At 47.8% G+C, this 13,314-nt stretch overlaps 1 protein-coding gene across 2 annotated transcripts in view; it reads right to left on the reverse strand.

Moving 5' to 3' along the window:
- Positions 1-9,858: 9,858 nt before the first annotated feature.
- The window catches only part of LRBA (LPS responsive beige-like anchor protein), a 725,050-nt gene continuing 721,594 nt past the window's right edge, over positions 9,859-13,314 (reverse strand). For both annotated transcript variants that reach the window (XM_061142480.1, XM_061142479.1), the window contains exon 57: positions 9,859-10,993. In XM_061142480.1, the coding sequence (XP_060998463.1) occupies positions 10,903-10,993 (91 nt within the window). In that variant the 3' untranslated portion in view covers positions 9,859-10,902. The remainder of the gene's footprint in view (positions 10,994-13,314) is intronic.

The following is a 13,314-nucleotide window of genomic DNA, read 5'->3' on the forward strand; positions in this document are numbered from 1 at the left end:
CCCGCTGCCGGGCGCAGCTCCGCACACCGCCCGGCCGGGCGCCTCGGGGGCCTGGAGGGGCCCGTCAGCGTCGGCTTCGGGGACGGCCCTCGGAGCGGCGGCTTTAAATGTCCCATCTTTCCAGTTCGGTGGGCGTTGGACGGCATCGCCAGGAGACTGTGCAACTTCGATCAGGCATCCAGCGCATTTTTATAGAAACGCTCCGGATGATCCAAGGCCTCTATTTGAGTAAACTCGGAGGGCTCCTTTTTTTTTCTCTCTTTCAAACAGCGCAGAGCTGTGTCTGATTCGTGGGCATGCTTCCTCTGCTGCCGGGGCTCGGGGGCTGGCTTCCAGCGGAAGTCCTGGGCCCCCGGTGGGCCGCCTGGTGCCCGCGCTCAGCCCACTTCGGGGTCTCGCAGACGCGGGGCGCGGGGCTCACGTAAGAGGACCCCGGGTCTGGACTTGTGCTCAGGACCCGGAAAGGCCGCTGCTGCCTCCACGACGTGCGTTTCCTCAGCTCTTCCCACGTCTGTATCGGCAGATGCCCGGGACGTTGTCCTTGGGGCCTTTTGAGGAGAGGCGGGCGCATGCGCATCGCCAGTGGGGCTTCCTTCTCCAGGTCCGACTGCGGGCACAGCAGGACCGACGCGAGCCCTTCGGAGCCCCCCAGTCTCCCTGCTCCATCTCTACTCATCGGCGGCGGGACAGCCCCAGGACGCGCAGGCACGGTCAAAGTGGGCCGGAAGGTGCCTGCAGACGTCCTCTGTTATTAACCTTCTGGAAGGCTGCTGGCAGTTTTTCCTTTTTTCCACCACCCTGCTGTTTTTAATGATTGTACATAATCAGTGTATTTGTTTTCCCTGCTCATCTAAACGGGTGAGCCTGTAGCTCCTTGTCACTGTTAGACTTTTGCCCCCTACAAGTGTATCCAATAAACTCTTCCTTGAGAAGTAGTAGTCAGGGTGGGCAGAGGCTCCTGTGTGGCTGTTTGCATTTCAGAGCGTGTGGTCAGAGTGACAGCCCCCTGGGCCAGGTTCTGGAAGGCACCGGTGTTTGCTTCTGTGTTGGGGATAGGACTGGGAGGAGAGGTGCTTGGGAAGAACACGTGGAGGGCCTGGATCCAGGTATATTTGATTACAGGTGCAAAGCGCACCGCACAGGCTCCAAAGCCAGCAGGGATTATCAGTGTATAGCACAGGACTCATGGAACCAGGGGCTGGAAGGTCAGGCTTTCCAGGAGACGGGGAGTCAGCCCGTCATTCCTGTCTCTCTGTGTCTGTCTCTTTCAGAGACTGTGCCATCTGTCCTCTCCACTTTTTTCAGTGTATTTGGCCCTTGACTTCTGTTCTCTGATGACAGCTACTTGCTTGGGCTTAGCCTGGAACTGCTCTGTCTCCAGCCTCTCAAGTCCGAACAGCTCCACGGCTTGAAATCATCTCTTTCGGCTCTGGATCTCTTCGTCCCCATTGCTGTGTGATGATTTCTCCCTGGGCTGAGCCAAACCAGAGGCGGGTGACAGAATGCAGACGGGCCTCCTGAGTGTATGGTGTTGGGGGATGCAGGCTTCAATAGGAGGGTGGTGATGGGCAGGTCCAGAACATTCTGTCACTTTGCTCACTAGTTAAAGAGCGAGATTTTTTTTTTAATAGCTTCTATTAGAAAAATGTTAACAAAAGTGAAGAGGGACTTCCCAGGTGGTAAAGACCCTGCCTGTCAATGCAGGAGACATAGGTTCGATCCTTGGGTTGGGACGATTGCCTGGAGTTGGAAATGGCAATCCACTCCAGTGTTCTTGCCTGAAAAATCCCATGGACAAGAGCCTGGCGGGCCACAGTCCATGGGGCAGCAGAGAGTCAGACACGGCTGGGTGAGCATGCAATGAAAGCAAAGAGCTAATGTAACAGAGGAGAAAAATGAAAATGGAAGGATGATGGAGCGGGGCTGTTAGTGCCGGAAACGACCCCATTGCTTGAACTGCGAGGTTCAAAGACATTTGCCAAAGACTTAAAATAAGTGGCCAGGGCAGTGCCAGGCGCGGGGGAGAGGATGAACCCCTCTGTCCAGCACGTGTCCCCGCTCTCTCGCCACACTCGATGGGCTGCGGACAGGCCTGAGTCCAGGGTGGAGGGATGGCCTCGCATGACTGAGCAGCTCTTCCGTACACACCTTCACCCCACAAACACCCCGAGCGGTGCGTGGTGCTGAAGGAACGGGCCTAGACGCTGGGTGTCACACCAGGGTCACAGGCCTGGCCGGAGGCAGAGCCACAGTGTGGTGAGTGAAGGCCTGGTGCCCTCGGCCGAGGAAGGGCTCTGCCAGCTCAAGCAGGGGGTCCCTTTGCCCACGTGCAGCAGATGTTTACTGAGCTCTTGTGCTGGTCTCAGGATGCAAACTAAATGCGGGTGCCCAACTATTGGGTTCCTCCGCTCCTGCACAGTGAGAGAGGTGTGGGCTTGGGTTATATTCATTCCCTTATTACAGCAGGGGCATCTTGGCTACAGAAGGGAAAGCAAGGGAAGCGGTGACCTGCTGATGTCCCTTGGGGCGCCTGCTGGGCTCAGCCACGGGTAAGCCTGAGTCTGCCTCTCTTCCTGAGTCAGGAAGATCACCTGGAGGAGGGAATGGCAACTCACTCTAGTCTTCTTGCTTGGAGAATTCCATGGGCAGAGGAGGTTGGCAGGCTGCAGTCCATGAGGCTGCAGAGAGACAGGCCTAAGTGATTAACACTTTCCCTTTTCCAGAAAGGTTGCCACGAGATGAAAGTACATGGAATATATGGATTGGAAGCATTTGGCATCACTTGCCCCAGAATACCTGCATGATTAAGGTTGTGAAGTGTGAATCGGGAGACAGTGAGGACCGACCCAAACAGATAAACCACAGTGGAAGAGAGAGTGCTGGGTAGTGATGCTGTCTCGGATGAGGACCTCCAGAGCAGTTTGCCATGCAGTGGAAATACAATGTAAGCCACATCATTTATCTGATACCACATTAAAAAAAAGAAAAGTAAAAAGGAACAGGTGAAATTAATTTTTATAGCATAGTTTATTTAGCCAAATATATCTAAATATATCCCAAGTATTATTTCAACATGTAATCAACAGAAAATCACTGGGACGTTTTCCCTTCTTTCTCTGTACTAAGTCTTTGAAGCCTGGTGTGTACGGGCATGGACAGCACATCCTAGGCTGGACCACACACGTTTCAAGCATTTAACAGCCTCGGGCCCCTCCACCTGCCTCTCTGGACAGTGAGCTCTACAGAAAGGCCAGGGCACTTGGCTTTCTTGTTTAGTTTTGCCTACAATGAAGAAAGACTCCTTATTCACTGTTCTAAATTTTTTTTATTGGCTTATAGTTCCTTTACAAGGTTAAGTTTCTGTTGTACAACGAGATGAATCAGCTGGTAGGCCAGCCGTACATCCCCTCCCTCGGGAGCCTCCCCCGGCCCTGAGTCATCCCCCTCCAGGTCGTCCCAGACTCTGGGCTGGGCCACATGTGCTGCAGCGCAGCTTCCCGCCGGCCAGCTGCTTGCTGCATGGCAGGGTGTGCATGTCAGAGCCGCGCGCTCAAATGACCCAGCCTCCCCGGCCTCCTGCAGTGTCCACGTGTCCACTCTGCATCTGCGTCTCTATTTCTGTCCTGCAGATAAGTTAATCTACCATTTTTCTAGAGTCCGTATATATGCCTTAATATATATTTGCTTTTCTCTTTCTGACTTACTTCACTTTGTATGACTCTCGAGGTCCATCTGCATCACTACAGTTACTCAATTTTATTACTTTTGGTGGCTGAGTAATACTCCATTGTATCATGTATCTGTTCTGGGTTGCTTCCCTGTCCTCACTATTGTGAATAGTGCTGCCATGTAAGGTACACACGTCTTTTTGAATTGTGGTTTTCTCAGGATTTATGCCCAGTAGTGGGATTGCTGGTTCTATTTTTAGTTTTTTAAGGGACCTCCACACTGTTCTCCATAGTGGCTATATCAATTTACATTCTTACCAACTGTGCAAGAGGGTTCCCTTTTTTCCACACACACTCTAGCTTTTGTTGTTTATAGATTTTTTGATGATGGCCATTCTGACTGGTGTGAAGTGATACCTCATTGTAGTTTTGATTTGCATTTCTCTAACAATTAGTGATACTGAGCATTTTTCCATGTGTTTCTTGGCCATCTGTATATACTCTTTGGAGAGATTTCTATTTAGGTCTTCTGTCCATTTTTTGATTGGGTTGTGTGTTTTTTTGTTTTTTTTTTTTAATATTGAGGTGCTTATATATTTAGGGGGTTAACTTTGTCAGTTACTTCATTTGCAAATATTTTCTCCCATTACGAGAGCTTCCTTTTTGTCTTGTTTATGGTTCCTTTGATGTGTAAAAGTTCTTAAGTTAAATTAGGTCCCATTTGTTTATTTTTGTTTTTATTTTCATTACTCTAGGAGGTGGGTCAGAAAGGATCTTGCTGCGATTTAATTCGAAGAGTGTTCTGCCTGTGTTTTCCTGTAGGAGTTTTTATAGTGTGTGGCCTTACATTTAGGTCTTTAATCCATTTTGAGTTTATTTTTATGTATGGTGTTAGGAAGTGTTCTAACTTCATTCTCTTCCATGGAGTGGTCCTGTTTTCCCAGTACCACTTATTGAGGAGGCTGTCCTTTCTCCACCATATATTCTTGCCTCCTTTGTCCAAGATAAGGTGCCCTTATGTGTGTGGACTTATCTGCTGTTTTAAACGGGATGGATTGATTTCAGGTGACCTCAGCAGGTAAGGGCACTGATCCAAACCTGCGGTGTGAACTCGGAGCCTGAAGTTCTGTAGAGGCAGTGGCCAAAGCCTTGGCGGTCACCGCTGCACAGAAAAAAACCCGGGAGGGGAGAAGCTGCACTGAGCACCAAGTCGTTAGGCGCCAGCAGAACCGCATCAGTGTCCGCCTAAGCGGAAGCCGCGTCCTGAGAAGCCTGTGTGGGTCTTGGGCAGGGCTCCGTGCTGGGTGTGTGGTGCCGAGGAAGCAAGCGCTGCCGCAAAGAAGGCAGGCGGGCGGCGGAGGGTTAAAGCCCCGGTAGCCAAGGACTGGTGGGAAGGCGGGCAGGTGTCGCTTAGACGAGCCTGAGAGCCCCGCACTCGCTGTGCTCCTTCACCGAGAGCTGCTCTGCGGCAGGGGTGCAGACGTCTGTGGGGTGCTCGGGGTGTGGCCCGGGGTCAGTGGGTTGGAGGCCTGGAGAGTCAAGTATGAGCGCAGCGCTGGGGGAGCGGGCCAGTGAAAGGGCTGGCTGCTTTCTCGGGGCGGTTGTCTAGTTGCGGGAAATGCCTAGGTGCTAAGTAGTAGCAGAAGTTCACAGTTTACAGAGTAGCTCATCCCGTCTTGTTTGAGCCACGTCACAGCCCTGAGAGAGACACTCACTTCCCTGTTCAGCAGATGGGGCAACTCGGGTGGGTTCCCAGGGCCCAGAACCGGGAGAGGCCTCCCCAGACCCCGGGGCAGGCGTCCTGTGTCTGCTCTGCCCCTCCAGGCGGCCAGGGATGCTTCAGGGGGAGTGTCTGTATCCTGAGGCGGAGGTGGGACGGGCTGGGGGAGACCCCTGACAAAGGGGTGGAAAACCTAGGCAGCTAAGATCCCCTGGAGGAGGGCACAGCAGCCCACTCCAGTATTGTCTCCTGGAGAATTCCCCTGGACAGAGGAGCCTGGTGGGCTGCAGTCCATGGGGTCGCAGAGTCAGGCACAAGTGAAGCAACCGAGCACGCAAGAAGCGATCAGGCCATGGCATGTGTGGTCTGTTAGATGAGGGAAGACGGTTTCTCCGGAGGGAGGCTGATGTGTGCAGCTCTGGTGAGTCCCGGGCAGCGGATTTCAGGGGGCTGTTTCACGATAACACCCACAGCCTCGAACTCAGTGGGGCTAGGTCACCATCATCGGGCAGCTGAGGGGTAGGAAAGGGTGTCTGGTATAGAGACCGAACAAAGCCTCCTTCTCTTTGGGCGGAGCTGGCAGCATGGCCTCGGTGCGGTCAGGAGGGTTTCAGCCGGAGTCTGAGGCGGGTGAGACTGGGCACCTGCCTGAAGTCAAGGCTGGGGAGCATCTCAGCTGATCCAAGTCCGAAGCTGCAGCACGGCAGTACAGCAAACTGGTTTGGTGAGGAAACTCACTCCTAGACTTGCGACAGGAAAAGAACTCGTCGCATGCTTCTGCCACCTGAGGGCTGAGGTCTCGGGATTCAGAGGAACACTTGTAGGCGGCCTGCGCCCCTTGCCTGCAGCTCAGCCCACCCTGTTCATGTGAGAGAAGGATGTGACAACCCGATCGAGTGGTCTGCCTTCCCGGCTCCGCGCGGCAGGGCAGGGACTCGTCTCCAGTGCCATTCATCGCCGCCTCGGGCTTTTATATATAGTGATCCTGTGATTGGGACACCCAGGACTCTACTTTTCATCACGGACTCTACTTTTCAGGTCTATTGAAAAGAAAGATCCAAGAGATGTTGCCCCCACTCATCTGAGAGGGAACAGAAGAGACAGGATTTTGTTTTTGATTTGCTGTGTTATGGCCTTTTCTATCCTCCTTGATCCTCCCTTGCAGTGACAAGTTGCAATGCCTACAGGACTAACGTCATTTATGTTACAACAAAGAGAGGCAGGGAGGCTGACCACTGTCCTAGTCAAAGCAGAACACGCTTTCCCCCCTCCGTGATGGGGCAGAAATAGCCAGGTGGAAGCCCCGGTGTATTTGGCCGTAGGCGAGGTGTGTGCGGATTCTGACATCACGTGCTCCGCCTGTGTGTGGATACTGACGTCACGTGCGCCTCCTGTGTGTGTGGCTGAGCATGTGCTCTGGTCTAACGTGACGTCACGTGGTGACGTGGCGCCGCTCCTCCGTCACCCAGCGACGGCAGAGAGTGGCGGTGCCTGACCACCCAGTTCAGCGCTGGACCCCTGCAGTGTGCAGACTCTGGGCCGTGGAGGAGCCTGTGGGCACGGCAGGGAGGGGGCGGGCGGGGCCGACGCAGGAAGGAGACCACAACCAGGTCAGAGCTCTCTGTCCTACCTGGGAAAGACACAGCAAAGGTCCCCAGTGAAACTCCTGTCGAAGTCCTGTCCTGGTGGATCTAAAATGTGTGACATTTGTTTTTTAAAAATATTTATTCATTTATGTTACTGGGCTGGATCTTAGTTTCGGCATGTGGGATCTAGTTCCCTGACCAGGGATTGAACTGGGCTCCCTGCATTGGAAGCGTGGGATCTTAACCACTGGGCCACCAGGAAAGCCCTTTAACTTCAATCATGTTTGTGGAAAAGGGTGCAGAGTGGACGTGCGGTCTGGCTGCGTCCGGATTCCCCAGCCATCTGCCAACCCGACCCCCCTGGCCTTTGTCATCTCAGGGCCCCTCTGACGTGGAGGGGGCGCGGGGACTGCACACACGGCCTCGGGTGCGGGCAGGCCCCTGGCAGGCGCTGTTCTACCCGCCGAATGGGAGTGGGCAGCCTGGGGAGGAAACGCCCAACCTCGGGCCCTGCTTCCCGCGGCTCCCAGGGAGGGGGCCGTCCCGCATGCCAGCAAGCAGAACTGAAGGATGGTGATATTTCAAGGCAGAATGTTCCTTTTCTGTGGACTGACTGACTGGAACGTTTATCTGTGGATGCTGGGTGCTGTGTGGGAACAGGCTTCTCCCGAGGGTATGGTTTACCCCTTCGTATTGGTGTGCCTGTCAGACTGGTGTTGCCTCTGCTCCAAGCCCCATGCCGCCTCCTGGAGGTGAGCGCTCCTTCCTAAGTTACAGAGCCTCAAGGACTTAATGGACGATGTCTCAGTCAGAATCCACAGCGTTGGTGAGAAAAACTGCACTCTTCCAAGGCAGGGAAACTTCACGTACCGCACGCTCGGCTGCCCAAAGCACCTCAGTTTTGACCTTTTTTCATGAAAGGTTTACATTTATTTGAAGTAATTTTAAAAAAATTATTGGAGTTGAGCTGCATTACAATATCGTGTTAGTTTCTGATGTACAGCAAACTGCATCAACTATATGTTTACATATACCCCCTTTTTGGATTTCTTCCCCGCTTAGGTCACCACAGAGCACGGAGTCCCCTGTGTGGGACAGTAGGTTCTCTTTAGTGATCTATTTCATACGTGGTATAAGGTGGTTTATATGTACGTAGTTTATATACGTCAATTCCAATCTCCTGATTCATCCCACCCCCGTCTTCCTCCCTCAGTGTCCATATTAGTTCCCTGAGTCTGTGTCACTGTTTCTGCTTTGCATACAAGATCATCTACCAGTTTTTCAGATTCCACATGTGTGTGTTGATATACACTATCTGTTTTTCTCTTTCTGACGTACTTCATTCTGTGTAAGTTTCTAGTCTACCCACATCTCTACACATGATGTTTTGCTCCTTTTTATGACCGAGTAATATTCCACTGTATATACTTTCCACATCTTCTGTATCCATTCTTCTGTTGATGGACCTAGATGTAATTTTTTAAAGGAGTGAAAACTGGATAAATAAGTGAATGTGGAGTAAATCCTAACATATACTGTACTAAACAGATTCTGTTGCTAAGAGGACCTGTGTTGATACCAGCTGAGTTTGTTTTATGAGTGCATATAGTTGACCCTCCACAGTGATAAGTTCTGCATCTGTGCTCAGTGGAAGCTGTGGGTGCAAGGAGCAGCTGAGGTGGTGTGTTGATGCCAGCTGTTAAATATTATGTTTCAGTGGATTCTCCATAGTCGTAAGTTTCAAAACAATATAGGCAGAGCAGGCACTGATTGTGTTCTTAGGCACCAAAAGGAAGCTGCTTCATGAACTTGGCTTCAGGCTTGTTAACATGGACTGAAGTATCAGATGCCAGGTATGTGACTTAGAGATTCCTGTTCCTTCTACCACTTTGCATGAAGCTCCCAAAATGTGACATCACAGGTGATACCGTGAGGCTATCCCAGTAACTCACGTATGTCTTTGACCTGGAGATGTACTTCCCCCCTCCCACATTTCACCATCTATTGTTTTGTTAGTAGTTTGTAAAACAACTGTACCCGTGGATGTGAGACGGAACAGCGTATAAAATTCTTCGTTTTTTTGTTAGATAAAGGTCTAGTGTTCTCATTTAGTTCAGAGGGAGCTCTCTGGCCAGAGAGGCGCCCATTTTTCCTGTTTTCATTCAAGAGAATTTCTCTCCTATTGGTTATTGTTTAAAAACTGAATGAACCAAAGTTTAACGTTTTCTTTGAGAATAACTGTATTATCAATTGTTTCAAAATTCGAAGTGGAATTGCTAGAAGCTGACACAGTTCTAGGTACCTAGTATAAACATGTTATGCTGGGAAAAACAGGGTCTGGTTTAAATTCTGGCTTAGTGTTAATACTGAGCTGTCTAGATCTAAATCTAAGCCAAGTGTATTAGTGTCACTAAATCTTTTAATTTTCTCAACTATAAGCATACTGTTATTTTGATGATTACATGGACTAAAGTACTTGTTCTAGATAAAAAAATATTTCCAACAATTCAATTACAAATACATTTTATTTTTCTGTCAAACTCAGTTGTTCCATTCCTAATTTTTGCTTTTAGAAAAGAGCTGAATGTGTAGGAAAAAGGTCCATGTGTGCTAAGTTGCTTCAGTCATGTCCAACTCTCTGTGACCCCATGGACTCTAGCCCACTAGGTTCATCTGTCCATGGGAGTCTCCAGGCAAGAATATTGGAGTGAGCTGCCATGCCCTCCTCCAGGGCATCTTCCCAACCCAGAAATCAAAGGTAGCCTCTACCTGCACTGGCAGGCGGGTTCCTTACCACTAGCGCCATCTGGGAAGCCCAGACGAAAAGAAGGTCACCCCTTTTAGGTAAGTTGCAAGAGAAACAGATGGGCATGTCAGTTTCAACTCAGAGTTCACAACTTATAAAGAATTTATTTATGCAATACAGACCTTTTCTCAGATATTTTTCACAGAATTCCACACAGCAATCGACTAGAAAAGTAGAAGTCTACAACACCAAAATAACATTTTCGTAGTACAAATTGCTAATCAAAAGGAAGGGGAAGATTGTTTAATAACAAATAGAAGGTAAAACAAGGGTTGCTTCACACAGCACCCAGTAGCCGCTGCTCTTACACCTGGGGTGGGGGAGCCCCAACAGGGTTCAGCCTCAGTATGCGGGCACCCTCGGGGTGAGCTTTGGTACTTACTTGCATTTACTTTAAAAGAAAAACAAGGTGCTGAGCCCAAGAACATCTCCCTCATTTCATTCTGGTTTGCTACGAGGACAGATGAGGAAAACACTGCAAATATTTCACACTTGCTAGAACAGTAGATCCTCTAAGATGACCACACAATAAAGTAAGCCTCCCCCAAACCATAATTTTCTAAACATGCTTGAAAGATAATATTGATAGAAATAATTCATTGAGACGTTTCAAATTACATTTACCATAATTTAAACATGACTATTTAAATCCCAGAAATTTCTGTGCTGAAGAAGCACTGTTGTTTGGAAGAATACAGACCCCAAAGTACAGCATAAAATTCCCGCGTCCCAGGATTATAACCCATTTCCTTATTGTTAAAATCACACATTCTCAAGATTACAGCTAAATGGGAAGTGTTTTTTCATATATAACTAGAATAAGTGGGTTTACTCACTCCACTGTGTACTTCTGTAATTGGTGAAAATAGACTTCTCATTATGACTAAAAATATAGATTTTTTTTTAAAACTACAGAACCCAGCAGCCAGTTTTCTGCTTTGCTATTCCCCCCAAAAAAGTCAAGCAAAGTCTACAAAAATAGCAATTAACTTTAAAAAATATTCTGCTTCTTGGAGCACATTTAAGTTACATTCAGACGTGATAGCTGTTTCTAAGAGAAAGCCGCTCAGGGCACGTCCTGCGCTGAGGCTGGGGCGGGCTGGGCCCCGCTGTCCGTCAGCGTCAGTAGCGGGTTTGGTACTCGTGATGCCACCGGTTAAAGTCGTTGTAGAAGAGAACTATGCTTCCTGAGGCCATGCCGGCAATGATGCACCTGGGAGGGGCAGAGAGGAGGCGTTTAAAACCCAGCAGTCTCCTAAGGCTCTGTTACTAAAGAAGGGCCTGCCGCCCCACATCCGCACAGTAAATACAGCAGATGGCAGCCAAGCCTACAGTTTGTGAGGTTTGTGGTATGTTTTTTGATAACTAAAATGCAGTCTTGGGTAAGCTCAGAGTCCGACCTCTGTCACTCTGCAAGGGTCCAATCCACAGCTTGCCTTTATATGGAAAGTACAGCCAGTACGTGCAGGATGAGTCAGAAAAACCTGAACAGACTAGTCATTCCTGAGGCAGGGAGGCTGGGCAAGGGAATTTTGTATATTAGGTATCAGAATGAAAATAACGACAATCTCAAAGCAACTGTTGATGCAGGAAGAAGCACACGGTCAATCACAGAGGCATCTGCCATGTACAAAATGGAAGACTAAGAAATCAGTGCTGAGCACAGTTTAAAAGGCCATGCTCTGCGGACCCCCATGCTATGTCCGTCTGGCTGAGGGTCGCCACCCACTGACATGCTCACCCTCTGCAGGAGCTGCTGGTGCAGCCAGACAGGCGGTGCAGAGCGGCCTCTCTGGGAGGCAGACGCCCCTTTATTATCTTAGGCCCGTCTCTGGCTAACCTGCTCTGTCTCAGATTTGGTTAGGACAGTCCTTCGAGGTCATCCTTCGTATCCTTAGTAGTGCCTCATATCAAAATTAGGGACTAAAATGTGTCACAACAAAAACCCAACTAAACAGAAAAGGCGACAATGAGGGGCGAAAAAGCACTGAGACAGGTAGAAAGCAAAGAATACAATGGCAGGAGTCTTCCCCATCAGTGATTACTTTACGTGCAAGGGGACTAAGTTCTCCAATCAGAAGGCAGAGACTGGCAAAATGAATGAAGACATAATCAAACTACATGCTATGTACCAGAGACTCACTGATCTAAAGACAAACAGGTTGAAAGGATGGAAAAAGATATTCTATGCAAATAATAATGAAACGGGAGCTATAGTGGCTATACTAATACCAGACAAAATAAGTCTTAAGTAAAGTTATAAGACACAAGGATACTAAATAGCAATGATAAAAGGTGTCAATCCATCAAAAGTATATAGCAATTACAAACATGTATGAACAGCAGACTCAAGACATATAATAGTTGGAAACTTCAATAATGGGTAGAACCACCAGAAAGAAGGAAATAAATAATATTCAATAGTATCTGAACAATATTAAAAACCAATTGGGCCTAAGACATACATAAACATTCACCCAACACATTATGCACACTGGACATTCTGCAAGATAAGCCATATGTTAGAGCACAAAACACTTTAAATACACTTTAAAAAGATTGAAATCATATAAAGTATTTTTCCTAATCACAACAGAATTAAACTAGACATCAATAACAGAAGGAAAATTTGTAAGTTTGACCCAACAGGTCAAAGGAAAATTCTCTAGGGAAATTAGAAAATACCAAGACAAGTGAAAACAAAACAACAAGCCAGAACTTACAGGGTGCAGCAAAACCAGTGCTAAAAGGGAGGTTTATAGCTGTAAACACAGATGCTTAAAGAAAGAAGTATCTCAATCAGTAACCTAATTCTGCACATTAGAGAACAAGAAAAAGGTGCCAAGTAAACCCAAAGCTAAGAGCAGGAATGAAACAGTAAAAATCAGAATGGGAATAGAAGATAGAAAAATCAGAGTCAAGTTGGTTCTCTGAAAAGGTAAACAAAATCAACAAAATTTTAAACTAAGAAAAAAGACTCAAATTACTAAAAATCATAAAGTGGACACATTACTACCAATTATAGAGAAACAGAAGGATGATCAGAATACTAGGAACATCTATATGCCAACAAATAGGATAATTTAGATGAAATGGAAAAATTCTTAGAAACACACATTACTCCACAATTTAATCATGAAGAGAAAATCTGAATAGACATAGCTAGTAATGAGACTGAACCCTCTCATTACTGAGAACTTAACCAGAGACATCTACCACACATTTAAAAAAGAACACCAAACACTTTTAAGAAACTACAGAGAACACTTCCTAAGTCATTCAATAAGGCCGACACACCCTGATATCAAAGTGAAACAGACACTACAAGAAATGAAATTACAGACTACTATCCCTATGATTACTTATACAAACATCTTTAACAAATACTAGCAAACCAAATCCAGTAGCATATTATAAAGATTATATACATGAAGAAAGTGGGATTTATTCTTGGAATGTAAGGATTGGTTCAATTTTTGTTTGATATACAAAAATCAATTGTAAGATATCCCATCAATAGAATTAAAAACAAAA

This window comes from Dama dama, chromosome 5, assembly GCF_033118175.1.
Source record: "Dama dama isolate Ldn47 chromosome 5, ASM3311817v1, whole genome shotgun sequence".
Lineage (NCBI taxonomy): Eukaryota > Metazoa > Chordata > Mammalia > Artiodactyla > Cervidae > Dama > Dama dama.